The sequence below is a fragment of the Cladophialophora immunda genome (genome assembly GCF_000835495.1).
Source record: "Cladophialophora immunda strain CBS 83496 unplaced genomic scaffold supercont1.1, whole genome shotgun sequence".
Lineage (NCBI taxonomy): Eukaryota > Fungi > Ascomycota > Eurotiomycetes > Chaetothyriales > Herpotrichiellaceae > Cladophialophora > Cladophialophora immunda.
Genome location: NW_015622541.1, coordinates 3,484,793 through 3,512,618, shown reverse-complemented (window position 1 = coordinate 3,512,618; position 27,826 = coordinate 3,484,793). Strand labels below are relative to the sequence as shown.

Sequence of the window (27,826 nt, the reverse complement as noted above, 5' to 3'; positions counted from 1 at the left end):
AACTCGAGTGTGACGATCCCCTGGGGTTTTCTCTTGGTCCTCTACCTGCCTACTAGGTATCTCTGTAGGTACCCATTCCCCCTCCACATGCAGCTGTGGTCAGAGGCAACCGGGGGCCATCAGAGGGGCCAGCCTGGCTACAGCAGCGCCTAAACAGTGAGTCGTTCGGAGGGCAACAAACCAGAGCACGCGATGGGAGCCTGGGAGGCGCATTGGGGCATCTCCTCGTTGATTCATCCTCCCCGACACCCGCGTCATCGACCACACAACAGCGTATTTGCAATCAATCACACAACACGCTGTTGTCCATGTCCATGTCCAGCCTCCAGGCTCCGGTTCTCCTCCCCTTCTGACATTTGGATTCTTGTCCTGGTAAGCTGAGACGCCCCATTGGGACATAGTGCCCGCATCATTGATGTCGGTTGTTCAGCCCATACCAAGGACTCCGGCAGGGACATGGCTCTCCGGTACTTATCCCTCGCGCAACCCCTCATCCGCCGCCGTCTTCTCCCCGCCAACTGCCTCCCCCGCCGCGCCAGCTTGCCCTGTCCTTGTCCAGCCACTTAGTTAGTCTCGCATGCCAACCTACATCCAGCCCTAAGGCCTACAAATAGAAACCTCAATCTCTGCTAATGGGTGCTTCATTTTGCAGACTGTCCATTGGCAACGGCCGAGGGATACCCAATACAAGAGGCCTTGCGCCCACCCATCTCACACACATATCGGAGCGGGCTGTGGACTCATCCCACAACGCATGCTTCATGCGGCTGAAAGCAGGTCGCAGAGTGTCAGACAAGGGTTCGGATTTGAGCTTCCCGATCGCACAAAAGTGCAACCATGTCCAACTCTCCTCCTCCACCAATGCCTTGCTAGCCTTGGCTGGTCTTTCCGGGTCTTGCTCCACTTCCCGGATGTCAGACTTCCTGAGCACTCTCAGGTATTTGTTATATATCCTCGTCTTGAACGACGGACGGCGACCAAGATCAAGGCTGTGTCGACGCCTGTAGACGCATCGCTGTTGATCACGCTATCAGTCCGCAGTGGGGGCCGTCCCCATGACTCCGCGCCCGAAGAACTCGCTGACGGTCCCAAACCGATTGTTGCTTCGTGCCAACGCAGCCTTGAATAATTCGTGCTGCTCCGTGCTTTCAATCTGCTGTCGCCGAATTGCTCGAATGGTATCGTTTCCGAGTTTGCAAAGCGGGCACTCCACCTTGCTGTCGTTTTCGTCCATGCCAATTCCGGGCTTATTCAAGCACTCTTGATGGAACGAGTGCTTGCACATGAAATGCACCGTGGGCAAGGTGAGGTTCCGATTACACGACGAACAGCGTCGCGCCTGAAACACGACCGGTTTCGTGCCCAGGTCCGCCAATTCGGCCTTTTTCGACGCCGTTTCGGTCCGGTAGGAGTCAATCAATCGTCGGTTAGCCTGAATCTCCTTGCGCTCGCGAGAGATGTTGTCCGAAAGATACGCCTTGACCATTCCCATCGTCACCGAGCCACCTTGCGACAGCACTTTGACCACTTGAAGCGGGGCCATGAGGTTTTCCCGATCAATCTTCCGCAGAACGGACTGGAGTTCTTCCCTGACCCCAGGTGCTTTGAGGACCTCTTCCGACGAAGAAAAGTAGCCAAGTGCAAGCGGGTAGAGCGATTCGTCCTTGGAACCGTACTTTCTGAGTGCAGATATGGCGCCCGATGTGTCTTTGGCAGATGTGAACGACCGGAATATGTCGGCATATAGATTTTCTCGTTCCCGTACCAATGTCGTTCCTGCCGGGAATTTGGAGAGCGATGACAGGAGCAAGACATTCGAGGTGTCAATCGTCGACGAATCCAATGAAGCAGTCTTGTTGTCGGCAATCAAGCTGGTTGCTTTGACTTGCCATTTCTCCTTCTCTGCCGGGCCTGTTGCAGTGTTTGCTGCCTCGAGGTACATCTCAAACAGCGTGGTCGACAAGTCCGATCTGTCTTCTTTGGAGAGATTTTCTTGCAAGATCAGCGCCTCCAAAAAGGTGATGAACTCTGAGGGATGGGCGAGGAATGAAGAGAAGGCGCTGCGCGGACGCGGTTTAGTGTACGTTGGAGCCGGTTCGACCTCGCCGTCAGGGTCGGGTTCGTCGTGCTCAGGCTTTTCATTCGCAGCCGGTGCTGAATCAACAGCGCTGGATCGATTCATGAACGGCAGGCTCCAAAGAGCCGAGAGGCTTTGAAATGCACCACCCCCTGTCTGGGCCTGGACATCGGACACCGCCGGGACATCCTTCTTGGGAGTATATTTCCCGGTATAGTATTCGACAAACAGCTTGGTCGTTTCTTCGGGGCAATGCTCCAGGAGGCTGCGGGCATATTTCATCAACACAGGATATGCCGCATCAGGTTCCAAACGCCAAATATACTGCAAGGCTTCTGCGTATTTCTTGGAGTCTTCCACCAATATGTCGATCACCAGTTCATTCTCGCCATGCTTGGTCGCAAGGTAAGCCGCCTGGTCGAAATATCCGCCTTGTCGACACATGGCAATGGCCGTCTCAACGTCAAACTTTGCCGTCCCCGGTGTGCGGATGAAAGCGTCCAGTTTGTCTGTGTCCTTGAGTTTCGCATAGCAGTTCAGCAGCAGGGTCGTGTGGTCTGCAGTGGCTCGGTCGTGGTCATGTAGCTCCTCGAGATAGTCGATCAAGTTGTGAATTCTCTGCGTGTCCAGAAAACGTCGGATCACTTGCGAAGGCTCCGTGTTGTCAATGGCCCTCAGATACTGCTGCATGGCCGTGTCGTAGTCACCCTTCTGGTACAGATAATCGCCGTATTTCCGAAAGATGATGTTCTGTTGCATTTTGTCGGCGCCCAATTTTTGCGCCAAGTTAATGGCATAGATATACAGGTTCCGCTCATACAGGATCTCGAGCTTCTGCTGCAGTGTCTTCTCCTGGTACCTATAAAGCTACTTTGGATCAGTGAAATGACAAAGCCACCAAGCTCGGCAACGTACCTTTCCGTCCACGGTCAGCAAGAAGAGTTCATTCCATTCCACGAAGACCTCTTTGACTGGAGCAGGCAACGACTCCGAGTGAGCCAGGTATTTGAGATCAGTATCCAACAATGTAAAGGATGAGTTGCTGAACAGCTCGTCAATCTCTTCACCACCCAGCCTTCGGAATGTTTTGGACTTGGACACCTGTGCCACCCGCGGTGGACACACAACGCCAACGTACTCCTTGTAGATCTTGACAAGTTTCTTCGGACCCTCAAAGGCATAGCTAGGGCCACGGCCGTTGGCGCCATAGTAGTAGAGGGCATCTTCTCGGGCAATCACCATGTCCCCGGTCTCGTGGTCTTGAGTCATGCATCCCACGTTGCAACCGCGGTTGTCGACGGTGCGGACCGGTTGACCCTGGCCTTTCCCAGATATGATCAGGCTACAGATTTTGGCCGTGTTCGCAATGTAAAGGACTTTCGTCGCCCCTTGACGGACTTCTAGGCCGGTGATCGGGTCTTCAGACTCAAAGACTGTCCTTTGTTTGGTCCCCCGGTCGTGTATAAAGTCGCCTCGAATGACGGTGACGGATCCATTGGCAAACCCCACGGCCACCTGCGTCATGTCATCCAGCACCACGAGTGCAGATACTGGAAACTGTCTCCTGCCATTCTGCACTCCAATCGTACAAAGACATCTCGGTGCTCCCGTCTTTTTCTCGATCTTGTCCAACGCCCACACCTTCAAGGAGGGCTCCGATGAGAGATTCTCTGAGACGGTTACGAGGAAAGGAGTGTCGGGAACTTGTCGGAGGTGGGTGATCGAAGCATCGGAGGCGTCTGAAGCTTGAAAGGAGCGCACAACCTTCAAGGCGCGGGAAAGAATGCGCACTGAACCGACCGAAGTACCGAGGAACAGAGAATCCGCGCCGGTGGTGAGTGACACGACGTCGTTCTGCAACTGCAGTCAGCGAAAAGTTCAGTGTAGTCCTATCGAGAAGGCAGACGTACGTCGAAGACATATGAGCCGTCTTCGTCTGCGGGCACAGGAATCTGGGAGACGTCGAAGAACGGGAAGGATTTCCAGCTGGTAAGCGCCATGACTCCTCACCTCAAAGACCTATCCAGGATTGCGCGCAAATCCATGCTAGTCAAGGGTAAATAGGGCAGTCAATGTAGGTTGATCATTTTGCTGGTTCCGCCCGTAATAATGGTCGTGAGATGAGAAGGTGCTGTCGCAGAACGCGCGCTTGGTGACGTCGAGAAGTTGGAGCAACGAGTGCAGCCTCACAAGCCTTAAGTGGGTTGGCTTCGTGGATCCACATGCTAGGCTGGCCACATCTATCGAGGTTTTGAACAATTTATTTACATATTACCCAGGTATATGAGACTGGTATCCTGTCCAGTGCTATACAGTCCTTCGCTTTTTCTTTTCCAACTGGGATACATCCATGCTCGAACAGGAGCAATAACGTGACAAGCATCTCGGGTCATTACAGGTCATCAATCCGCCATCTGCCTCCCGCACGTTCACTGCTCCCAGCTGAATCTGTCTTCTGGAGGATTCGTTCGAACAGGCGGGCCAGCAGGACGTTCTTCCGTCACGGTGCCCAGTCCTTCCTCGACAAACCTGCTTCCAGAACTGGGCGAGCGCGATGGAGGTCGTCCATTCAGCTGTGGTACCAAAAGGCTGCCACGGCTGGTGCTCGTAGTAGGGCTGGTACTTCCTCCAGGCGAAAATTGCGCTTGTGATCTTGATGTGACCTCTGGTGATATTGGGCTGGACATGCTTCTGCTGTTGGTATTGCTGGATCGCCCGGAATGACCGCCGTGGCTGGCACCCACAGGACTGATGCCCTGGTCATCAGAGGACACAGTCCCAAATGCACGACTGTGCCTGACACTGTAGGGGCTGACACTATTGCTGAAGCGATGATTGATCTCCGCGGGTGAATATGGGGGGACCGGCGAGCCTGATCTTTCGCTGGCTGCCGCTTCCGCTGCCTTGTTGGCCGACTGCTGCTGCTCGAGCTCTGCTGGTCTTCTTGGATCGTTCCTCATGAGCGCCGATCCCCGCCGAGGGCCGTCGTTGCTCTCGAAGAAACTAGGCGAAACGGGGCCAGCCGGCATTTCAATTGGCGTGCTGCCTGAAAGTTCGAACCGACTAACTGACGGATCTGCAGGGACCTCAGTCGGTTGACGTTTGTCGCCCAGCAACTCAGAAACAGAGGTTTTCGAGTCGGGGTTCTTCTGTAGCCGACTAAGCAATGACCGTCTCTTCTCCTTCTCCGTCCCAGCACTGCCTGTCACCCTCCTCTTGCGGAAGCAGAACCACCAGGCCAGTGTCAATGCAAGCAACGCCCCGATTCCAGCTCCTACTCCAATCCCTATTTTAGCGCCTGTTGACAAACCAGTTCCTGGAGGTCCTGGCCATGTGCTACCTTCGGGTCGGGAGATCGCCAGGAGGTTGACATTGCTAACGGCATCCAACGTGAACACTGCTTGTGAGATGGAGAATCTATTGCGTTCGTAATCGACGGTAAGATACGTCTCTTGTAAGAAGGCTCGACCAATGGTATACTGTGTGGAATTGGCTGCTTTGCGCAGAGGAAAATAGTTTGTGGGAGGAGAGGTAAAGTTTGCTGCCAGGTTCGGGAATGGGTATGTCAATTGCAGGTTGAACGCATCGTATGGCAATTTCAGTTCAAGCTGGTCGGGCGAGCCTGGCAAATTGCTCAACGTGAATGTGAAAGTCAAATTCCATGCGCTGAGAGCACTGGGGGATGATGAATTATCCGATGGGAAGAGGTAGAGCTGTAAAGTGTCGTCGTAGGTCAGGTTAAGAGCATTTGCAAAAGCGTCGCAAGCTGGTTCCGGAAGCCATAGAAATGGAGTGGATGAGTCAATGGTAAATAAGTCGGCTTGAGACATGTCCAGAAGCGTCTGAGGATTGGAGTCCCAATTAGAAGGCAAAGATTCGGCCCCCGATGAGACTGATATCGAGTTGATCGCGACGATCGGAGAATAGTCCTGGCTTAATGTGAAGCTCATTTCGTTCGGTACGAATCGGTTGGCATCAACCCCTCCCAAGGTCAATGAGGCTGGCACGCTTTTCAGGCCTGGAAGTCGCATTAGCAGACTGCGCTTGGATGAGGGCTTGAAGGGGGCACACACGGTAGACTGCTCCTGCAGTATAGCCGTAACTGCGGCTCGGGATGTCGTTGCGCTTCTGTACCAGGCTCGACAAGAGCGGCGAAATGGCCTCGGAGCCACTGAAGCGAGTCTGCTGAACTCCCAGTCCCAGGGTTCCGACCCAGTAGTCGGTTGAATTGACCACGGAGACGATTTGATCAGGCACAGAGGTTGCATCGTCGAGGGAAAGAGTGTCCAAGCCATAATATCCGTACCCGCTGCCGCCCAGCTGAGGATCAAAATTGAGCTCGTAAAAGCCTCGAGCCTTAAAGGTAGACGACTCGTTTGCGGAAAACAAACCCCCTCTTTTATTCTCACAGATCGAGGTTCCATCGCAGCCGGCGGGGCCTACCACCCACGTCTCCTGACTCAGTGTGCTAGGAAAAACAGAAAGATATTGCTCGGGCGACCCGACCCGTATACTGATGGCGGACCACAGGCCATCGTAGCCGAAAAAGTCGGTACTTGTTGTCGCAACAATCGGGGCAGGCTCCGAGGCATCGACGGGGCAAAGTGATAGTACAAGACTGACGGCAATCAAGATATCGCTACCGCACGACCGCGAAAAAGGCATCAAGCGAATGTGGTTTGAAGAGCGCATCGTGCTGCGAAGTCAACGTTCCTCATAGCGTGGTAGCTGTCTGAACGTCAATCGCGCTCGAAGATTTGATTGAGGGCCTGCAAGGAGGTGGTACAGGTTTGCGACGAGCAGAACTGCTGAACGAGAGTGGATGGCAATTGCAGTTGAGAACGAGAGGACGTCTGCGACACACAGGAGGATGGTGAGAACGGCGAGGGGACAATGTCTCATCCACAAGGGAGCGAAAAGAGAGAAGCAATAACCAACTGTCTGCGCCCACCCTCGGTAGCAGCCTGGGGAGCCGACTTTTGGGAGACCAACCCGAAAGCAGGAGAAGTGAGTCCCGGCACCAACCAACCGGGTATTGTACCTAGAAACTAGGGTGGTGTTACAGCTTGGAACGAATCACGACACGAACGCTGCTTGTCTTCGCTCTCTTTGCCTGTCAGAATCTTCGCCAAAGAGCATTCTATCCACTTTCCTGGAGCGGAATAAAATGGACGCAACTTGCCTCCTCGTGTGTGAGGAGTTGATGAGAAGGAGATTTTGGCCCTGCTCCAATGGATGGGCTCCGATCTTCAGATGCTCAGGTTCCTGCGTCTCCCCTCCGATGCGAGTGCTACTTTACGCAGAACAAATGAGACGATGGATTCGCCCTAATCTGAGGGACTTGGCACCACCTTGGACAATGGACAGACAGCCTGCCTGCGGTAGGGCTTGTGATTAAGTTGAATCTTTTCATGGACGATTGTCTGTCCTCCAAGCAGCCCTCTCAGCAAGGCCTTCTGCCAGCGTGAGGATTCCCTTCAGTCAACACAGTGTTCGCCAGACCGAATCTCGCCGAGTCATGGCCCCCAAGTCCCCATTTGAAACTGCTTGGCACGGCAACATACAAAATGGTATCCAAGACACGCAACTTTCCCTCTGAGATTTGGACCGTGTCGGCCCCAAAAAGCTGTCGAATTGACAGAGTCACACATGACCTGTCTCTCGGGGATGTCTGAACGGCGGCCTGCATCGGCGACCTGGTATTGTTGTTCAAGTGAAAGAGAGCCTCATCATGGTCATGTCATCTGTCCCACACGAACGGCCTGGTGTGACGCTCTGGCCTGGACCTGCATCCCCGAACACGAGGAGGATGATTGATTCTGATACCACAAGGCAGACAGGTGGAGCCCGACATCAAGTCTCTCGGAACATGTGGCACTCTGCTTCTGGTGTTCATGCTCTGAAGTCCAGAACCTTGGCTCCTGGGGGGCTTATTGGAAGCCGTGTAACATGTGCTCCCCTTCTTTGGGAGTGCCATGACGAGACAAGGGACAGCAAGAGGGAAAACGCTCCTCGTATATCAGTGTGCGATGGGACAGCGGCGTGTCTCAGGTTAGGGTTGCGTGCAGGAGATGCTGCCCAGGCACTGGATGATTTTGAGTTTGCCCATCATTATGCACGGTAGATTGGGCAAACGGGAGAAGAACCACCTCCCAAGAAACACTAGAGCTGGAGGGGAACACTTGTCAAGTAAGCGGGGAGATGAAGATGATTTGAAGATCAACAGGACAACCAGTGAGCAGCCCGGACGCAATTCTTTCGTGCAGAGGCATTCGACAAGATAGTGATGGCTTCGACGGCGTGTCTTCCGGCGGGGCCGCGGACCCTTGGCCCTTGTGGAAGGAGGGCTTTTAGCTAAGAAATTCTCCCCGTCAGGCTTCACCAGGCAGCGGGTGACCCCTTTGGTGCTTTCGCGTCTCCATTGATAGGCGTCCAATGGGCACCCGGTGGACATCGCGACCACCGAGACCTTGCGACAGTGGCTGCAGTTCAATCCGACGCTCCAGCCAATCTTATCAGGCCCTTGCAGCACTGTCCGCATGAGGGCACCCTTGATGGGGTCCCCAGCCAGCCAAACCTGCAAGACGCCAGATGCAAAACCCGGACTGCCAGTTCTCAAAGCCTGGAACATGCTGGGAAACAGGGCCACTCGGACTGCTCGAGGCTGGTGAGGCTGTGAGGGACTGGCTGAAAGGCCCTGTCGCTTTTGATACCCCCCTGTCCCCTCTGTCCATCTCCGCCTTTCTTCCGAACCACTCCTTACACAGAACCGCAGAATTCAGTTGCGCATCAATCCAACTGTCAACTTCCACTTCGGCTGGCCCTGTCCTTCGTTCAACAAGTCACTGTTTCCTCGCGCTGCCAGGGGACAGGAGTCGCGAAATCGGCCCTTGTTCCTGCGTCCTGAGTCTCTCCGAACCATCTATATCTCTTGATGCCTCTCGGATTTCCGACATTCGCTATCACTCCACGTCGACGATCGACCTGGGAAACGTGGACAGCAGGGGGCAACTCGCCAGCTTTAATCGCTCGCCTTTCGCTATCATGAGGGATTGAAGGGTCCATCGTCGAATGTTTTATCGCACAGTCGTTCGTTCTCATACAGCCTCGGACCCAACGCTCGCTTGAAACCTGGGGGGGCGACGCAAGAGCAGGGCAGACAATTCTCCGAAGACGAGATGTATACCCTGTGGACGCTCGTTTGTCTATCCGTTGCGCTGTCAGATGCGCTCAATCTGAATCTGAATTTGGCCCTGAGCTTGGACAAGAAGACGCCCCTCAGGTTCATGCGCAGAGACCTCGTTTATTCCAACACCTCGTCGTCCCAGTTAGACCTCGCCTCCGAGGTCACCACGATCACTTCGTCCAGTACAACATCTATTCCGGTTCTTGGTGAGACGGCCTCGTCCACTATATCGACAATCGCTTCATCTAGTTCTACATCGGCTTCCACCGACGCCGACACGAGTCCGAGCCTCGCGACAATCGCGCCGTTCAGCCTTCCACCAATCCTTCCTCCCACTGGTAACAGTATCAGCACCTCCACAATCGTTACGATCAATCCTCCGCCGATTCTAGAATCCCCGAACTCAAGCCCCAGCTTAACGACAATCGCTACACTCAACCCTCCGCCGATTTTCGGTCCAGTCGCTTCGAACCCTACATCGGTCACCACGTCTACCAACACATCATCTATTTCTTCCTCCAGCAACATTGTCACCCCTACCAATGGACCTACGCCTCCCATTCTCAAGACTCCTCCACCACTGCCATCAATCACACGTCCTTTCACGAACGTCACCCTGAGTTTCAATCTCTCCGCCCCCACGAACGCCTCAACGACGTCCCCGACTTGCACCGGCTCAATCACCTACTTCGGATCCGTTCCACCCACCGTCTACGTCACGGTGACTGAGGGATTCGACGTGACGGTGACAGCCAGCAATGAGTCCGTGACAGAGCCACCAACCTTGATCACTCCCTTGCCCGCCTGTGAAGCGACGATCATGCCCTTCGCGGCGTCATATGCCACATACGCAAGTGCCAGCGGTCAAGGCGTGACTCAGACCGATTCGGATGTTCCTCAGTTTGGTACCAACAATCCACTCATTGCTCCCGCACCTTCCTCTCAGCCTGGTGAATCGCCTGCTATCGCGACCGCTGCCCCACCGGCGGCGTCATCTGCCTCTGCTGTCTACTCCAGCGTTGACTATACCAGTACTGTGGTCGTCACGAAAAAGACACCAGTGCCCGTGGTGGTCCCACCCACTACTTCTATCGACATCAACTTCAATTTCCCCTCCCAGAGTCCGACCCCTCCTCCCAGTAGCGGAGGAGGCAGCGGTAACGGCAATAGCAATAATGGTGGAAATGGCAGTAGTGGTGGGGGTAACACTGGCAACAATAGTGGCGGCGGTGGAAACAACAACGCTCCAGCAACTCCAGCAACTCCAGCAACTAGCAATGGAGGAGGCAGTTTCCCTTCAATCACCATCCAGGGTCCAACTGGCGGTAGTTTGACGGTTGGGGCCCCAAAGACCACAGGACTGGGCAATATCATTGCTTCCATCATCAACTCGCCCTTTGCGACCGCCTCGCCGACCGGTCATGCTTCTGGAGCTGCCCCTCTGACCACCACAGTTAACGGTGTCCCGATCATAGTACAGCCCTCCAGTGTCGTGATTGGGGGCCAGACCGTGGCGATTCCCAACCTGGTCCCTACCACCGTGCAAGCCTCTGGTGCTGTGTTCACCGTGAAGCCGTCCGAGATCATAGCTCCTTCAACGACCATAACGATATCGCAGCTTCAGCATGAGCAGACCATTACGCCAGTTCCTACGGCTACGATTACGACCGCGATTGGCGACCTCACCCTCACCGTCGGACCCACGGTCGCGATCATCTCTGGAACAACCTACAGAATCGGACAGGGTGCACCAGCCACGACGGTCATCGTTGATGGAACAAGAATCTCTATCGGCTCTGCTGGCGTTGGATTACCCAGCACTACTGTGGCGCCTGGAGGCGCGACGCCCTTCGTTGTCTATACTGTGGAGGGCTTGACCTTCTCAGTCGATGGCACTGAGGCTATTGTTGGCGGCACCACGTATCGCATCGGATCGAATGCTCCCCAGCTCACCACCACCATTGGGCCTCAACATGTATCGGTTTCGCTCGGGCCGGGTGGCGTTGGCCTGGCCAGCACGACGTTGGCGCCTGGTGGACCGCCCAGCTCTCCCTTTGTCGTATACACCGCCGATGGCTTGACCTTCTCGGTCGATGGCACTGAGGCCATTGTCGGTGGCACGACATACCGCATTGGATCCAACGCACCCCAGGTGACGACAACCATTGGCTCCGGACATGTGTCGGTGTCCTTTGGTCCGGGTGGAATCGGCCTTGACTCGACCACGATTGTTCCCACAACAGCGTCGTCACCCAAAACTCAGGCTTCGAAGACTAGTTCAAAATCTGCATCTGCAACTGCATCTCCGACACAGTCCGTGGCAGTCGCCAGCGCGGCATCATCTCGGACGTGTCTGCCGGTCGTTCTGCGATGCTGTCTGTTCGTTCTGTCTTTGGGATGGCTTGTTCTTTGAACACTCGAAATGAACCGATACGATGGAGTTTTAAATGTTTGACATATTGGGAAGGGAAATGTCTAGTCTAATGATGACTGATTTGCTGGAAATGTTGACCTCGGACTTTGGTACGATCATGATACCCGCAATAAATTAACGATTTGATTGATTGGAGTTGCTCCATGGGCAGAGCTCTCTCTGGAAGGATGGGAAACAAGGAGGATGTATTTTGGGAAACAGAAAATGGTAATAGTGTCCATGACATGGACCGAATGAAGGATCAAAACCGAACCAGATACGTATAATCAACGTGAAAGATTCAATGTCATTTCCATCTTCTCACTTTCTATGCTTTATCCCCACAAAAGATCTCCTGCTATCATCCCGGATATACTCATGATAGAAGCCATGAGGAGGTTGATTTGGTTGTTATCCAGTATGTCGTTGCCGGAGTTGATCAACCGGCTGCTCTCCTCACCACTGAACCTTCGGCCACGCCCTTGGACGTGTGCTGGAGTTGTAGTTTTGGGCCTCGTGAGCACCTTGACGCCACCGGGCCCTTCGACGATCTTTCCTGACCGTCGATCAATGACCGATGCCTGCAGCATCGCTCCCAAAAGTGAATCGAGAAGCGTGCCAATCGTTCCGAGCACTGACACCAACAGAAACATACCAAGAGCATCGGCGGTCGATCCAACACAGAAGTGTAGGAATAACAGGCTCGTGCCCGCAATGGCAGCGCTGCCTCCAACGCCAGCGAGCAGCCCGCCAAGTGTCACTCCGCCGTTGGTCCCTCGCGGCACGACTCGCAGTGGGTTTGTGATGAGCACTGGCTGACTGTTGGAGAGAATGCCCAATTCGCTGGACAGGGTGTCCGCTGCCACCGCAGCATAGTTGGCCATGATCCCCAACAGCAACAAGTCGGCCACCTTGGTATCGCTCTCTCGGCGTCCACCAAAACATTCCCCGGTCCCGCTGGTGCCTATACCGTACAACCAGACATGCACCAAACACAACAAACTCGCACACCCACTATTTGCGACCACCTGGACACTCGTCCGCGGTCCCTCTCCACCAGAAGCTCCACTACTTGACAAGGTCAAAGTGGCTTTCACGTCATGTTTCACTTTCGTGGCCGTTGTGCCGAGCAGGAAGAATACGCAAAGCAAGGTGAACGGGAGGGCGGACGGATGAAGGGCGTGGATTGTTGCGGTGAGTGCTGCGCTCAGAATGCCCAGCGGTGTGAGGGAGCGCCGGGTGTAGGCGCGGACGACGAGGAGGAGGGTTACGGGAAGTGCGATTATGGGACGCATCTCGAGGGTTGGGAGGTGACCGAAGCAAGAGAGATTAGGTATGCAGGGATATATATGCTCATCAAAGCTCTGCGTGCGCACAGGGTCGCACAGCTGCACAGAGATTATGTGTGCGTTTGTTGTTGAGTTACTAAGAAAGGTGCTGCTCGAGTTGTTCGGCGAGAGATGACGTCTGGCTGCAGCTTGTCCTCGAGTCCCCCTTTCTGACTTCAGTTCACGGTTTCAATCCATCTCCGTCAATTCCAAGGCGACCACGTCCTGTTCTGGCAGAACCTTGATGATGGGAGACATTCCACGCTCTCAGCAGCACGATGTTCAAATCACTCCTGGCTAGGTCTGCCGTAGTGCGGCCTGAGGTCCTTTCGCGACCCGCCTCCAAAGTCGTTGCTTTTCACCAGGTCACCAAGCGAAAGCTCCATCTCGCTCCCCCTTTCCTCCTCGATGACTACATTCCTCGCTATCATCTGCTCTCCTCTGCCGAGGCAGCTAAGAAGCGTTCCGCCGCATACGCTCACCTCCGTCAATGCAACCTCTGTCCACGTCTCTGCAATGTCAACCGCTACGAGACCACCGGTCACTGCTTGATCGGCGCGGAAACGGTCAAGGTGTCAACCATCGCGCCTCACTTTGGAGAAGAGCCGTGCCTGCAAGGGCATAACGGGTCTGGGTCTATATTCCTCAGTGGCTGTAATTTGAGGTGTGTGTTCTGTCAAAATCACGACATCGCGCACCAGAAGGTCGGCTTTGATCTTACTCCGGAGGAGCTGGCGGAGTGGATGGTCAAGTTGCAGGAGGTGGGTCATGTACATAATATCAACGTGGTGACGCCCGAGCACGTCGTGCCCCAAGTCGCACTGGCTATTTTGACTGCCAGGGAGATGGGGCTCAACGTGCCAATCGTGTACAACACTAGCGCATTTGACAGCCTGGAAAGTCTCAAGCTGATGGACGGACTGGTGGATATCTATTTACCCGATTTCAAGGTCTGGAACAACGAAACGAGCAAGCGGCTTTTGAAGGCCGACGCATACGCGGACACAGCAAGAGAAAGCATTCAGGAGATGTACCGGCAAGTCGGCGATCTGTGCTTCACCGCCGACGGGATCGCGAAGAAAGGAGTGCTGGTCCGTCATCTTGTCATGCCGGGAAAGGAACAGGAAGGAGTGCAGATCATGAACTGGTTGGCTGAGGCACTGGGAAAAGATGTCTTTGTGAATATCATGGAGCAGTATTTTCCTACTGCTCATGTCGGCAAGGAGAAAAGGGGCACCAAGTCAGGGAGCTCGAGCAAGAGATATCCGGAAATCAACCGCGCAGTCAACAATGAAGAGGTCGGCGTTGTGCAGAAGGCAGCAAGAGATGCTGGGCTTTGGAGATTTGCTGAGCCAGCGAGACATGGTGGCTGGAATATTTGAACTCTGGAAGCTTCACCATTCTGGTGAGTCCATTGTTGTCCTCCACGGTGGGATCGGAACCACGGTGAGCCATCTGAACGACCTTCACAGAGTCTAGTGACAACCAGAGAAGTCGCGAAATCAGCCATTGTGTCAAGACGAGCGGGCTTTGTGTGGCCAAAGCTTCATTGTGCGATGAAAACCCACATTCCTGGCCTATTTTTGCTGAGCGCGGTGCTATTCGTCAGCCTTGCTTCTTTGTGAAGCCAACAAGTCAAAGACGGTGTTCACACAAATCCGTGCGCGGAAGTCAATCTGGTTCTTCCATCTTCCTGCGACACTCAAGTTCGAACAGATCCGACATGCCCCCTTTCCAGAATCTAGCACCTTTCGGCTCCTCGAGACCAACGCTGGTCACGGCTCTGCACTCCCAAGTCCGTCAAGAGGCAGAGTATATTCAGGATCGTATAAGTGCCGCAGAGTGCCTTGACAGAAAGTTGACTGCAGAGATAGCAAAGGCACAAGCGAAACTAGGGGAAGTGCGGAAAACTGAGGGTTCCCGGGAGTTGGCCAAGTCTTTGAAAAGGATCATCAGAAAGAAGAGATCACGCCTGAACAGATGCGTGAAGAATCGACAGGCTTTCGAGGCCAGACTGGCCACTATCTTTGCAGACATGGAAAGAATGGAACAACGTCAATGGCGCCACAGCTCTCCTAACCTCCACAATTTTGGAATGTCGTTCACTGGGGACAAATTGCCCAGCTGGACCGCACACTTGTCCGGCCCTTCTGCGCAGACTCTCAACGCTCCAACGCTTCAAACGCAATACATTCAATTGCCACAACCCCTGAATCACTCTGTTTCGATTCATGTTCCCCAGACACCAGTCATACGCCCAACACAGTCAGGATTCGGGCATACACCCCAGGAATACTACGGGGTTGCTGAAGCTGGCAGTGGACCCGGAATCAGCCCTACTGATACAGTTTCTCCTTACGAATTGAGTTCCCCGAAAGGCCTTCCCGTCACTTACATTCCTGCTGCCCACCAAGTCCACGTGCTTGACGCGATGAATCAGATGCACATCTCTCAGCCACATGAATCCTACGTACAGACTTCGAGCATACCGACCACAGCGATCGGGCAGAATATTGATTTGTTGCAGCGTCCCAGCATGCTTGATCACCAGAGTGCGGCGTTTCGACTCGAGAGAGCAGCCAGAAAGCGCAAAGGCCAGCGGTCCTGCTAGCGAGGTGGTACAGTCGTCGGCCTTGGGTAATGACTTCTGTCCGCACGGGTAGGAGTCAGATCTTGTTATTCATAAATACATCCAGTTGTGGATCCGATCCTGACTGTCTCTACATCTTGCGTTTTCAGTCGCGCGACCAAATGACTGTCGCTGCGGCGACTGCCATCGACACGACTGACACCTTGGTACATTGTTTGTCTTTTCTGCCGTGCGCCTTTCTGCATCTTTTGTTTGTCACTGAGTTTTTCATTGTCTTCCCAATTCAATCCATAAGCACGCAGGACTTCGGTATCATCCTTTATCCAAATCAAAAGCCCTGTCTGCACGCTCTTCTCATCTCCTCTTGTCGACTCTTGAGCATAAAGCCGCGAGCAACATCCACAATGAAACTCGTACTTTTCCTGTCTCTTCTTGTTGCACGGTTCATCACCTGCTTCCCATCCACTTCACACGATACTCCAGACAACACGACAGCAGACGCATATGACTATGTGGTGGTCGGTTGTGGAATTGCTGGCCTAGTGGCGGCTGCGAGGCTGAGCGAAGACCCAACCGTCTCTGTTGTCTGCATCGAGGCTGGCGCTCTGTAGGTCTATCCACTCGCGCCTCACGTGCTGAGCTGACAACGACAGTGACAACTATGAGGACTCGGTCGAAATCCCCGTCTACATCGGCGAGCGGCCTGCCAAATACGAATGGGACATCAACACGACACCACAAAACCAACTCGATGGCAAGTCGCGTGTGGTCGTCATGGGCAAGGGCGTTGGTGGAGGCAGCCTCATCAACGGCATGATATGGAATCGCGGCATTCAAAACGATTTCAACATTTGGGCGGCATTAGGGAATCCAGGCTGGGACTGGGAGAACCTGCTGCCCTATTTCAAAAAGTCCGAGACGTACACACCACGATATTACGACGGCGTCCAGAATCAGCCCGTCACATTTGTCGAAGCAATGCACGGCTCCTCCGGCCCGGTCAATGTTTCTTATCCCCAATACTTCTGGCCACAGACAAGTAAACATTGACATCCTAGGCTTACTGCTGGCCCAATGAGAGCTTCCGGCTGACAGTATACAGGCACCTGGTTCGAGGCACTTGATGCTCTCCATATCCCGACCTGCTTCGACCCCAACGAAGGACTGTGCGCCGGGAATTACTTCTTGCCATCGTCGATAGACCCAGTCAATCAGACTCGCTCTGACGCACGACGTGTATACCACGACATGGCTGCTGGCCGTCCGAATTATCATCTCATCACGAACGCTCGGGTCGAACGGATCCTCTTCGATAGCAACTCGACAGGACCTAATGTAATTCGAGCAGTGGGCGTCCAAGTATGTCCGATCTGATGTGTCAAAACTCCAGGTCGGGCTGACAACTGTACAGGTATGGGATCTTCTCAGCAACACGACGTGGTCGGTCGGAGCGACCCGTGAAGTGATCCTTGCGGCTGGCGGCATTCATACCCCACAGATTCTAGAGTTATCTGGCATAGGGAATGCAAGCCTGCTGTCGTCTCTCGGAATCCCTGTTGTCCAAGATCTACCCGGGGTGGGCAACAATCTGCAGGATCACGCGATGATACATCTGTCCTATCCCTGTAAGTCTTCTCATGATCTCTACTGTTGTTCCACTGGTTCCTTGAAGGCTTTGATACCTACGTGCAGCTCTGCCTAACCCACAACAGTTCAAAACACATCTATCCCGACCCCAGCCTGGCTCCTCACGAATTCGAGCTTCGACACCGCCGCGGAACTCACCTATTTCTCCTCGCGAACCGGCCCCTGGACAGCAAAGCCTTCCACCGCTGTCGCGTTCCCCTCTCTCGCCCAAGTGACCAACTCCACCCGCTACATCTCTCTGATCCAGGAAGCAATGGAGTGCTTCGGACTTCAGCCGTCCGCGTTACCGCCGGAATACAGCAATCCGGACCGAAGCGGCCTCAGCGTCGTGATCGGGTACGGCATGCAGCACAACATGGTGGCAGAGTCCCTCCTGCTCAACACCACGCCCGCGTACGAGATCCTCAACGACAACTCGGGCGGACTGGACCTGGCGCTGATGCGCCCGCTGTCGCGGGGGACGGTGCACATCACGTCCGCCGCCGCGCGAGACGACCCGGCCGTGAACCCGAACTGGCTCAGCCACGCCGTCGACTTTGAGACCCTGCTCCTCGCCGTGCGCTTCAACCAGCGAATCCTCTCCACGGGCGCCGTCCTGCAGGGCGGGCTGGAGCCGGCGTTCCCCAACGGCAGCATCCCGCGCGACATGACGCGCGAGCAGATCTCAGCCCTCCTCCGCCGCGGGGTCGGCACCGAGTTCCACTACGCCGGCACGGCCGCCATGCTCCCGCTCGACCTGGGCGGCGTGGTCGACGCCAACCTCACCGTCTACGGCACGCGCAATCTGCGGGTCGTCGACACCTCCGTCTTCCCGGTCATCCCCGGCGCGCATTTGCAGGCCGTCGCGTACGCCGTGGCCGAGAGGGCCAGCGACGTCATCAAGGGCGTTGCCGTCGACGTTGCAGCGGGAGGGGGGGACCCGGCGTGAATAGGGAGCTCCGGGAATTGGTGGTCTTGTTGGGATAGGAGAGAGGCTCTCGGCAGGTACATAGACGCGGGCAACGGGCGGGCCATGAATCGAGACATGGTTAAATGCACTCATTTTCGTCGTCATACTCGTAGAACGCCTCGGCCACCAGCAGGACGGTTGGTTAACGTAGCTAACCGCCCTGGCTGAGTGATTTAGACACCAGGAGCGAGGCGGAAGCCCGTTCCACCATCTTTCTAGGCCACATGTAAGGATACCAGCACGCACTGGTGTCGACAGGTTCTAGGCGGTGGGAGTCTCTTTGATAGAACAAGTATCAGTTGCCTGATCGATCCTATATGCACGCGTACATGTACATACACATGCACAGGTAAAGCAGCGCTTTCAGAGTCCCCCTAAAGCAGCACGGCGAGTTCAGTGTTTCAATTCGGTACCTACTCGTACTTATCCATGCATGCACAGTCAGAGAGCCGGGAATGCGAGTGGCTTCGTGAAGTCGAAGGATGTGGACTCGACACTGGATGCGCCTTGGCCCGTGTCACTCACTCACTCGCTGGTTCAATTCATTCAGTTCCATTCCATATCCCTGTCTATCTGAGTGGGAAATGCGGAGGGAGCAACTGACTGGCCTTGAAGGCCGTTGCGCCATGCGGCCCCGGGCCAGCGGTCGAAAGGAACAGTTGATGAACGAATACTCGTCCTGCGGCTCCACCGATTCCCCGACATTCGTTAACCCTGGGATGGGAGTGAGAAGTGTGTTTTGTCTGAGATGTTGTTTAGTAATATCCCGTCTAGGCAGGAATTTCTACACTGGGCAATGTGGGCCCGCCGACGCCGCTTTTCCAAATCGAAAAAGCAGCCACGCAGCCTGATCGTTTCCCGTATAGACAAGAGCAGCTGCGTCCTGATTGGGCACGGGCTATGACAGGTGCATGAGGATCTTGGATCTCACGGCCACGGAAGGCCTTTGAGTTTGGAGGACGTGGGTGTCGCCGAGGGGAAGATGCCGTAATCCTGAATGCTCGCTCGGGGTTCATAAAGTATGCTTGTCCCCTTCATATAGACCGTCTACCCTTCACCCGGTTTCTTTCTCCCTCGCTGGTATATTGCAGCGATTTTCACAGTCTCCGACACTATCCATCGTCCTGCAAAGTGTTTGATACAATGGCCGCAGCGAAGAAGCCCATCCTCTACTATTTTGACCTCGGAAGCAAAGGTCGTGGGGAGGTTGTCAGGTAGGTAGAAGCAGTAGCATGTTGCTGGGAAACCTTCTCGTTGGGTGGATGTTCGTCGCGCCTGGTAGCTGACTCCCGAGAGCAGGCTGTTCCTGAGGGAACTCGGCATCGACTACGAGGACAAGCGTTATGCGTACGACGAAACCTGGGCCAAGATCGGCAAGGAGTTCGAGGAGAAGGGATTGACCGTCACCCGGAAGCTGCCGTCATTGGATATTGACGGCCAGATTCTGTCTCAGGTGAGAAGAGAAACCCTCAGGCACTCCCTTTGTGATGGGTCCCGGTGCTAGGTCGCATGACCGGCCTGCCGTGTATGTCTGTCTAAACATTAGCACAGCACATCCCGATCCTGAGATATCTCTCACGCTCCGTGGGTGCCTATGACGGAACCACAAACTATGAGAAGTGGCTGGTGGATGCTGTTGCCGACACTTACATTGACTGGAGGGTACGTACCGCCCGTGCATCTGCTACACCTGCGTGGTGGCTTCGAAGAGGCACTGAGATTTGACGCAGTTTCGGTGGGTGGCCAATTTGACCGAGAACAACCCTGCATACAAGACCGAGACGGTGCCTCTCTACCACGGCATCTGGGACAAGTTCTATTCTCGAAAACCCGGCCCGTACCTCCTGGGAAATACCCCCACATATGCCGACTTTGCCGTCTTCCAGGCGTTGGATAATGACGAGGTGCTCGGTTGGGGTCCTGTATGTCATAGATTCCTTGCCATCGACCAGGTTCATGGCTTCACCTGCTCCCTGTGCTAACACTTAGCTCTCTCCCAGAAATCGCTTCCGGACAGCCTCAAGGCGCTGAAGGCTGCCATCTCGGAGCGTCCGAATGTCAAGGAATACGTGGCTGCAAGAAGTGCTTAGTGCTTAGGTGCAATGGTATGAGAGCACTGGCGGCGATTGGCTCAGATCGTGAGGGATTGTCCCAGACTGTTCTGTTTCTGGAAGATGTCGACTCCATCTGGAGAAGATCTTGAAAGGCCGATGGTCCAAGGCTAGGAAATAGTCATAAATACTGTGTGGAACTCGCCAGCGGTGTGAATGCAAAGTCTTTCATGATCATTTCAAACCCTGTCAATCGTTTTGCATGGCACATGGCACGCGAAGAGTAGCAGCCAGCACCGGCTCAGCATCGAAAGAAATACAGCCTGAAATGCCAGAGGTAATGCGCACCGGGGCAAGCAGATGCGCGTAGCCGAGCCGTAGCTAGTATGAGTGCATAAGAGAGTATGGGAAGTATATATCGGCTAGGTACATACGTAGGGCGGACCGCTTGACTTGACGAGGCTGCATTGACGTCAGCCCAGCCTCGCCGGTCCGCCTCCTTTTAACGTCCGCTTCACTGGCGAGAAATCTTGGTCCCTTGCTCACACGTCCGCATGAGAACACAAGTATGCATGGTGTCACAAAGACACCGTGCGTGTCCAGATCCTACTTGAGACTGATCTACATGTTTCGTATCAGCTAGGACGATCGGAATGGTAAGTGGGATCGATGGTTAGGGAGAGGTTGAAAGAGTGAGCGCATGCCGTTCATGAAAAGACGATGAAGGGAGCCAGATTGACCAGACGAAGTGATGAGCATGGGGTTTCCCGGTGTACGAACGAATGGGATATTCACTTTCTCATCCCATCCGCCGTCATGTTGGTGTATATGTTGTTGCCGCCAAGCGCCGCCTGCCTGCGGCGCACGCGTGTATCCTCTTTCAATTCTCACATTGCCTCGCCCTTCTTCCTTCTTGCTTTCATCTACACACGACACTTCCACCATCCACCATGCAGTGCCAATGCTGCTATTTCTTCAATGAGGACCCAAACAGTCGCTTCTGCAACCAATGCGGTGCAGGGTTTCCAACGCTAAACGCCCCCTTACAGGGAGCGTTTCAAAATCAATCTGGAAACCAAGCTCGGCCATGTCTACGATATCAACCCCCCCAAAGCCAACCTCTGCCTTCATCTGTGCCTTTCCAGCCTGGAAATCAGAACATGACTCAACCTGTGCGGCCTGGTGCCAGGTATGAGAACGTGGACACGGGCCTCGCGTCTGTTGTTACCATACCATCTGCATCTACAGCTCCAACGCGACAGGAGCTCCTGGAGATGGATGAAAGAATGTACCAGACTATGGAAAAGGACCTTGAAGAAAAAACGATGGAAGTTTATAACAAAATCCCAAGCAAAGACACGAAAGAAGAAACTGGCTCCGTGCCGAGTGGAAAGGAGTGCGATATCCTAACCCGGTTAAGATCCCAAACAATACAACATAAGCAGCCACTGCCCCAGAAAGGTCCCCAAAGGCATGAACACAATGAAGAGGTGGAACATAAAACCCAGAGGGTGTCTGGCCAGGCATCACTCAGCTTGAGTGTAAATTCCTCAGGTCGAAGTTACCGAGAGGCTCTGAGCTTCCAAACCCAAAACCCGGGCGAGCCAGAAATGCCATCCATCGCTTGCGGGAGAGCGTCTGGCCAGAAGATCATTGGCCCAGAACCAGGAACAAGGTCGGCACAATCCGCATGAAAGTGTCTCCGAACTGCACATGCAATATTTGCAGCTACCGACACCCAAGCAAGCTGCACTACACGGCCATCCACATGTTTGAAGCCTGGAGAGAAAAAGGCTTAGGTATGGGTCCGTGCACAAAATGCCGAAACAAGGGCCATAACGTGGCAGAATGTGGGTTGGGTGAATGGCGAGATCTGCCCGACAACCCTGCCATCGAAAATCGATATTATGAACCTTACAGCCAGTACCTACGACCATGGCCTCCTGGTGCGAACAAGGTTCCATTCCCGATATGCTTCTACGAGCCTACATATTCAAAGGGTAGCACCGATTGGCCGGACCTGCCACCTGCGTACAGCAAGACGGGCATTCACGCTGGCCTGGTTGAAGCTGACAAGGGAATCCACTACTCACTCAAACTCCTCCTCTCGAAGCATAACAAGGGGCCAAAGCCCAACTACGATCCAGCCTACCATAGGCCATACATGTGGTCCCCTAATCCAGGAGATTTCCCCGGAGAGAAGAGACGTCGTCCGAAAGTGGAGGCCCGTATTAACCCAAAAGACGCTGAAAAGACTGGTCGACCGCCTCCAGTTTCAAGTGGGGACGAATTCAAGCCGCTATCGCCCAAAACCGTTGACGATGGCTTCCGTGGTGTCGATCACCACCCACATATACCAAACTCAGGGTATGATGCCAAACCACAGCCGCCCACGCACGAGCAGCCGCCTACAAAATCAATAGCACAGCCAACAAAAGATGCTTTCGGATGTGAACGGTCAGTAGGCGAATTACAAGATCCGAAGCTACCGGTACTTGTGGTAAATGGCGAAAGGGTCGATGTGAGCACGCTCGACTGCACCAAGATTACTGCCGAAGAACGAAAGCACCCGGGATTGCGTCCTAAGTATCTGGAAGAAGCGCAGGCGCATATCAGTAAATGCATTGAATTCCACAACATCAACATGTCGGACTGGAAGAAAGCGAGCCGCTACACCCAATGGTTCTTGGAGGAATGGCTGAATGTTGAGAGAGACATTCAATTTGTGCTCAGACAGACAAACAGAAGCGATATGTTGGAGGGCCGCCTCAGTAAGTTTGAATCTGACACAAGATTCAAGCTACAATGCGAGGTACTCAATGATCTCGGGGGAAGCCTTCTGCGACGAACTAAGAGCCATGCCCAAGCCCTCGAGAAACAGTTTGAGTCCCTGAAAGGTAGCAGCCTTACGGGCCAAGAATTCCCTCGACTCGAGAAGGATCTTACTCTCCTTTGGAAGGATTTCAACAGAGGCATCACCACCGACCTTGACACGGCGTTCAGTGGTCCCGGTCAGATGGTAGTGCGTGCGTGTGAATCACACAAAGCATGGCTGGATGAAGATGACTTCAACTCAACGTTCAGGAAAGCAACAGGTGGCCTGCTCCCCCAACGAAGTTCTGAGGAGTCGATTCTTCCACTGTGGCTCTGGCCGGCCGCTTTCCAGAAAGCTTGGATACACGGTTTCCGCATGGGAGTTCCAGACGTCCGGCTCGAACAAGTGTTCGTCACGTCAAAGCATCCCAACAAGAAGCGTAAACAAGGTGAGATGAGTGGCTAGGCTGTCTCAACCATATTCAACGGCGACAGTTGGTATTACAGCCACCTCTAAGCTTCACAACAGGACATGTTGATGGTTTGAAGATAACAGCACAATGCACGAGTTCCAAATACTCTTTTTTCGTTTCATAAATGCTCTTCTCTTACCGTTGTCGTGATTGTTCCAGTAGCGCGATGAATCTCGTCCCCTTTCTTGGCAAGGCTGCCAGCCCTTATCATCATCATCGTCTTATCCCCCCCTTCTCACCAATGCTCCCATTCCCACTCCCACATCTATCCCCCCCTCGCTCTACATTTACGGCGTAGGTAAATCTTGAAGGACAAGCCTCCCTTTTTTTTTTTGTTTGAACGCAATGGCCCACTTCTCCAAGACGCAGTACAACGCCATCTCGACGGCGTACGACTCGGTCAACGACCTGCCCATCTCGCGGGCCATCGTCGTCAACGTGGAACGCCTGATCCGGCCGCACATCCGGGGCGCGCGGGTGCTGGAGCTCGCGTGCGGGACGGGCTTCTTCACGCGGCACATGCTGGACTGGGGCGCGGCGAGCGTGGTGGGCGTGGACGTGTCGCCGGCGATGGTGGCGGTGGCCGAGGCCGAGACGGCGAAGCAGCCCGAGCACGCGGGCAAGTACCGGTTCATGGTGGCGGACTGCAGCGCGCCGTTTTCCGCCGACGGCGGCGGCTTCGACCTCGTCTTCGCGGCGTGGCTGCTCAACTACGCGCCGGACCAGGCGTCCATGGCCGCCATGTTCGGCAACATCGCGACGCACCTCAAGCCCGGCGGCCGGCTGGTCAGCGTGCTCCCGCACCCGGAGGACGACCCGATGGTGTGCATCGCGCAGGTCAACGCGCAGCGCGCGCTCGGGTACGGGTACGGGATCGAGGTGCGCAAGGCCCTCGTGGACGTCCCGCACGGGTACTACGTGCACCTGTTCTTCGACACCGCCCCGCCCGTCGACTTTGGCAACTACTACCTGCCCAAGCGTGTGCACGAGGCCGCGGCGCGCCAGGGCGGCATGACGGGCGCGTTGACCTGGGAGGCCGTCGCCTTGCCGCCCGACTACGACGAGATCAACCGCTACATGAAGCAGCCGGTGGCGCCGGGGTATTTTGACCGCTGGCTGGAGTATCCGGACTTTGGGATCCTGGTGGTGGAAAAGGAGTGAGGCTCGCCAATAAAGAAAGGTATATAGATTATCGTAACGCTTTCATTCTCGCAATCGACCATAGGATGTGGAAAACAGGGCTTCCCGTTCGCTCAGCCGTACTTAAGCCACATGCCGGTCAGTTAGTACTACCGTGGGTGACCAGGTGGGAATCCTGACTGTTGATTGTTTTTGTTTCTTAGCCCTTTTTTTTGGCACTTTGATGCGGACCGACGAGGTGGAATTGGAGCGCGAATCGAGTTCTATCAGAAGTTCAATTGGTGATGGGACGTTGAAGGATGCATCGACACCGTCCCTCAGTTGGAGTTGGGGGAAGTTGCTCCTCTCGTTCGGGTAGCCACCTAAGTACCTTGTAAGGAGTACCGAGTATATGAACGAGACGACAACCCTGCGGTTAATGGATCTATAAAGCTGCTCGTGAGACACCGATCCCTTGGAGAGGCGTTGCTTGCACCGATCTTCGACTTCTTCACCATGGGTTCCTCGAGCATCAGTCCCGCCGAGCGTCTGCGCTCCCAGCTGGCCGATCCCGATTTCTTGACCGTGTCCTTGGGCGTCCTTGATGGTTTGCCACGTCCCCCTCCCCTCCCACAAACCCAACAAGAAGGCTATGCAAACGAGAGAGGTTCTTGCTAAGTCCACACCCCGTCTCCCCCAGGCATTTCGGCCCGCGCGACCCTCGAACAGAATCCGCCAGCCTTGTACATGTCCCGGGCAGCCACTGCCGCCAGCATGCTAGGACTATCAACTCGATTACAAGAAGCACTCGATGGCACGAGATGCCGAAAAGTAGCTCATAGAGCAGAAGTGGTTCGAATTGCACCTGACTATGCCCACGAGAAATGCTCGAGATGCAAGTACATCCCACCCGGTCTCGGGTTCTTCAAGAGCCTCAAGTTTTCAGCCGCTGCGGCATTGCGCACATCGTCCTGCATCTCAAGCGGTCCGCAGACGAAGACGCCGACTGTTCGCCCTGTGCTTGCCGCTGCCGACGCCTCCTCCCGAATGATCGCCGGTAGATCGGGACGACCGCGCGTTTCTTCTGGCACTTCAACTGTATCAGGTGCTTCTTGCCCATCCTGACCTTGCGTACTAGGGGTTTCCTTTTCCAATGAAGAGTCGGGTCTCTCTGGATCGGAGCCAGCCTTGATTGGAGGTAGCAGGATCCGGTCGGCCTCTCCAGTCAAATGGACTTCGACGCTCAAATCATAAGTGAACCCCGGTGACTTGTAGGTTGAGAGTAAATTGTTCAAGGCAGAGTGGAACCATGTACGGGTTGCCATGTCTCGTGTTGCCAGTATAACACGCAAAGATTGAGGTCCACGCAAGACCCCTTGTCGAGTCGGCTCGTCGGAAGCTTGTGTGCTCTCGCGCATTTCCTTTTCAGAAGCTTGGGGATTCTGAGGCTCTGCAAGTGAAATGTAGTGTAGAAACTGCTCAACGAACGGGAGCATCCACCCGGCACCAGAGCCACCAGCAGCCACAATAAGACGATCGCTGCTGAAGTATTTCTGATTGTCAATACCTCCATACGGACCGTCCACAAACACTGGTACCTGTACACCTGGATTCGCCATCGCAAATTTATAGAGCCTTCCTGTAAAGCCGCTGCGCGGGCGAATATAGAAAACAATCTCGGATGCCCTATCCGGCGATGTCGACGGTAGCGAACAGATGGTGAAAGGGTGAGACGTGAGAGCGCTAAGACCGAAGCTGCGGAATCTCAAGAAACAGTGTTGGCCGGGCTGCCAGTGGAAGCGGGCAGGTATAGTGACGCGGATGAAGTCGTTGTCCTCGACGACAATTTGTGCCTTTTGACCAGTGCCGTATTCGAACAGTGTTCGGAGCCACGGGTACGTCCAACAAGGTACGTAGATTGCTGCCGTTGCCACAAAGTAGTTCCTGGACAGGTGTTAAAGGTGGCTTCGATTTTGGGCACCGAGAACATACCATGATGTGAGCGTACCGCCACAGTGCCAGAAAAAAACGACCATGAACACGACGGCGGAGAAGAGGTGGGCAGCTTTGAAGAATTCGTAGCCCAAGTTTCTGGGCAGAAATTAATTCACCCTTCGGATGCAACGGTGTATACACAGATCACTCACCGGATCGGGCCCCAGGATGCGAAAGTGAGCCACGCCTGAAACAGGAGAGCGACAATGCCGGTCCAGTATTCGAAGATGTTGCTCACCCAGAACTGATTGACCATATCGTGGTTGTGGATGTGCCAAACAATGAAGGGAAATGTATGCATCAGCGCAGTGACCATAAAGGCATATGCGATCCACCTGTGAAAGATCTGGAGTTTCTCATGTGCAACCCCTGTCACCAGTGTGATCCAGTTCGACTTGCTCGCGGTCGCACTGCCTTGTGTTAGCACATAACTAAGCTGAGGCATTGTCGACCGGCTGGACGCACAAGAGGAATGGCATACATGCCAAAGCCAGCCAGCCAGACCTGGTACCCAGAGGAGGTGAGTTGCCCCAGACCGTATCGGGACCGGGCCAATAGTAGGGAGACGGGACCAATTCCATGCCTTGCCAAAGTCAGTTATCCATTCCTTTGGGGAGATCAGATGCGCTCTCTGACGCACAGAAGAAATATATGGTGGCTACAACTCCTAGAAAAAGCACTCCGATAGGAGCAGAGTTCCACCCCATGGACTTGACATGAAACCCTCGATACGACAAGTATCGAGTTGCGGCAATCACTCTTCGCCACATAGGAAGCCCAGGTCGGCGCGATAGAGCGAGCAATTGGGTGAGGACGTAGCCGATGATGAAGATGCCAATCCCAGTCATGAAAAATGCCACAGTTGGCAGCGCAAACGCCCAGTCGGCGATATACCTAAATCCTGGTCAGTGCAAGTTCTCACAGCATCATTCGTGGGGTACGAGGCTCACCAATTATGCCAATGTTTGTAGAATGCACATTGCTCGGGTGTGAATCCTTCACAGTCGAATTCGCGGCTGGACATGAACACAACAGGTTGGTATAGCCACGCCGCCATCTTGTCCTGATGCCGAAGGAGGATGCTTCAAAGATTCTGGGAGAGTTCTGACACAGACCAGTCGCGAATATGATGATCATCCTCGAGGCGCGTTTTAAGGAAGCGTTGGGAAGAATTTTCATGGCTC

The 27,826-nt window shown here is 54.4% G+C and overlaps 9 protein-coding genes and 1 non-coding gene across 10 annotated transcripts; 6 read left to right on the top strand and 4 right to left on the bottom strand.

Annotated features, from left to right (window-relative positions):
* Positions 1 to 2: 2 nt before the first annotated feature.
* On the bottom strand, positions 3 to 4,232 carry PV07_01014 (uncharacterized protein). The gene is made up of 3 exons (XM_016387510.1): positions 3,988 to 4,232; positions 2,993 to 3,931; positions 3 to 2,944 (listed from the first exon to the last, which is right to left on the bottom strand). The coding sequence occupies exons 1-3, from the start codon at positions 4,075 to 4,077 to the stop codon at positions 1,031 to 1,033; spliced, it is 2,943 nt and encodes a 980-aa protein (XP_016254438.1). The 5' UTR covers positions 4,078 to 4,232; the 3' UTR covers positions 3 to 1,030.
* Positions 4,233 to 4,278: 46 nt separating this feature from the next.
* PV07_01013 (uncharacterized protein) lies at positions 4,279 to 7,059 on the bottom strand. Its single transcript, XM_016387509.1, has 2 exons — positions 6,151 to 7,059; positions 4,279 to 6,095 (listed from the first exon to the last, which is right to left on the bottom strand). Exons 1-2 carry the CDS (start codon positions 6,767 to 6,769, stop codon positions 4,507 to 4,509), a joined length of 2,208 nt encoding a protein of 735 aa, XP_016254437.1. The 5' UTR covers positions 6,770 to 7,059; the 3' UTR covers positions 4,279 to 4,506.
* Positions 7,060 to 7,273: 214 nt separating this feature from the next.
* On the top strand, positions 7,274 to 8,401 carry PV07_01012 (uncharacterized protein). The gene has a single exon (XM_016387508.1). The coding sequence runs from the start codon at positions 7,809 to 7,811 to the stop codon at positions 8,199 to 8,201; it is 393 nt and encodes a 130-aa protein (XP_016254436.1). The 5' UTR covers positions 7,274 to 7,808; the 3' UTR covers positions 8,202 to 8,401.
* Positions 8,402 to 8,621: 220 nt separating this feature from the next.
* On the top strand, positions 8,622 to 12,005 carry PV07_01011 (uncharacterized protein). The gene has a single exon (XM_016387507.1). It carries the CDS (start codon positions 9,256 to 9,258, stop codon positions 11,674 to 11,676), a length of 2,421 nt encoding a protein of 806 aa, XP_016254435.1. The 5' UTR covers positions 8,622 to 9,255; the 3' UTR covers positions 11,677 to 12,005.
* On the bottom strand, positions 11,954 to 13,086 carry PV07_01010 (uncharacterized protein). Its single transcript, XM_016387506.1, has one exon. It carries the CDS (start codon positions 12,969 to 12,971, stop codon positions 12,012 to 12,014), a length of 960 nt encoding a protein of 319 aa, XP_016254434.1. The 5' UTR covers positions 12,972 to 13,086; the 3' UTR covers positions 11,954 to 12,011.
* A 196-nt stretch (positions 13,087 to 13,282) lies between these two features.
* On the top strand, positions 13,283 to 14,386 carry PV07_01009 (uncharacterized protein; the record flags this gene model as incomplete). The annotated part of the gene is made up of 1 exon (XM_016387505.1): positions 13,283 to 14,386. One exon carries the CDS (start codon positions 13,283 to 13,285, stop codon positions 14,384 to 14,386), a length of 1,104 nt encoding a protein of 367 aa, XP_016254433.1.
* Positions 14,387 to 14,727: 341 nt separating this feature from the next.
* On the top strand, positions 14,728 to 15,615 carry PV07_01008 (uncharacterized protein; the record flags this gene model as incomplete). The annotated part of the gene is made up of 1 exon (XM_016387504.1): positions 14,728 to 15,615. The coding sequence occupies one exon, from the start codon at positions 14,728 to 14,730 to the stop codon at positions 15,613 to 15,615; it is 888 nt and encodes a 295-aa protein (XP_016254432.1).
* Positions 15,616 to 21,401: 5,786 nt separating this feature from the next.
* On the top strand, positions 21,402 to 23,521 carry PV07_01007 (uncharacterized protein; the record flags this gene model as incomplete). Its single annotated transcript, XM_016387503.1, has 2 exons — positions 21,402 to 21,916; positions 21,970 to 23,521. The coding sequence occupies 2 exons, from the start codon at positions 21,402 to 21,404 to the stop codon at positions 23,519 to 23,521; spliced, it is 2,067 nt and encodes a 688-aa protein (XP_016254431.1).
* Positions 23,522 to 24,743: 1,222 nt separating this feature from the next.
* On the top strand, positions 24,744 to 24,859 carry PV07_01006. The gene has a single exon (XR_001622138.1). It is a non-coding gene; the product is annotated as a 5S ribosomal RNA (ribosomal RNA).
* A 657-nt stretch (positions 24,860 to 25,516) lies between these two features.
* Positions 25,517 to 27,699, bottom strand: PV07_01005 (uncharacterized protein; the record flags this gene model as incomplete). The annotated part of the gene is made up of 6 exons (XM_016387502.1): positions 25,517 to 26,591; positions 26,640 to 26,738; positions 26,795 to 27,052; positions 27,108 to 27,225; positions 27,283 to 27,536; positions 27,593 to 27,699. The coding sequence occupies 6 exons, from the start codon at positions 27,697 to 27,699 to the stop codon at positions 25,517 to 25,519; spliced, it is 1,911 nt and encodes a 636-aa protein (XP_016254430.1).
* Between the last annotated feature and the right edge of the window lie 127 nt (positions 27,700 to 27,826).

Coding starts and splice junctions, on each gene's coding strand:
- PV07_01014 (XM_016387510.1), bottom strand. CDS start 4,077: ATGGCGCTTACCAGCTGGAAATCCTTCCCGTTCTTCGACGTCTCCCAG. Junction 3,932..3,987: donor ACGGCTCATATGTCTTCGAC/GTACGTCTGCCT, acceptor CTGCAGTTGCAG/AACGACGTCGTGTCACTCAC. Junction 2,945..2,992: donor TGCTGACCGTGGACGGAAAG/GTACGTTGCCGA, acceptor GATCCAAAGTAG/CTTTATAGGTACCAGGAGAA.
- PV07_01011 (XM_016387507.1), top strand. CDS start 9,256: ATGTATACCCTGTGGACGCTCGTTTGTCTATCCGTTGCGCTGTCAGAT.
- PV07_01010 (XM_016387506.1), bottom strand. CDS start 12,971: ATGCGTCCCATAATCGCACTTCCCGTAACCCTCCTCCTCGTCGTCCGC.
- PV07_01012 (XM_016387508.1), top strand. CDS start 7,809: ATGGTCATGTCATCTGTCCCACACGAACGGCCTGGTGTGACGCTCTGG.
- PV07_01013 (XM_016387509.1), bottom strand. CDS start 6,769: ATGCGCTCTTCAAACCACATTCGCTTGATGCCTTTTTCGCGGTCGTGC. Junction 6,096..6,150: donor TACTGCAGGAGCAGTCTACC/GTGTGTGCCCCC, acceptor TGCGACTTCCAG/GCCTGAAAAGCGTGCCAGCC.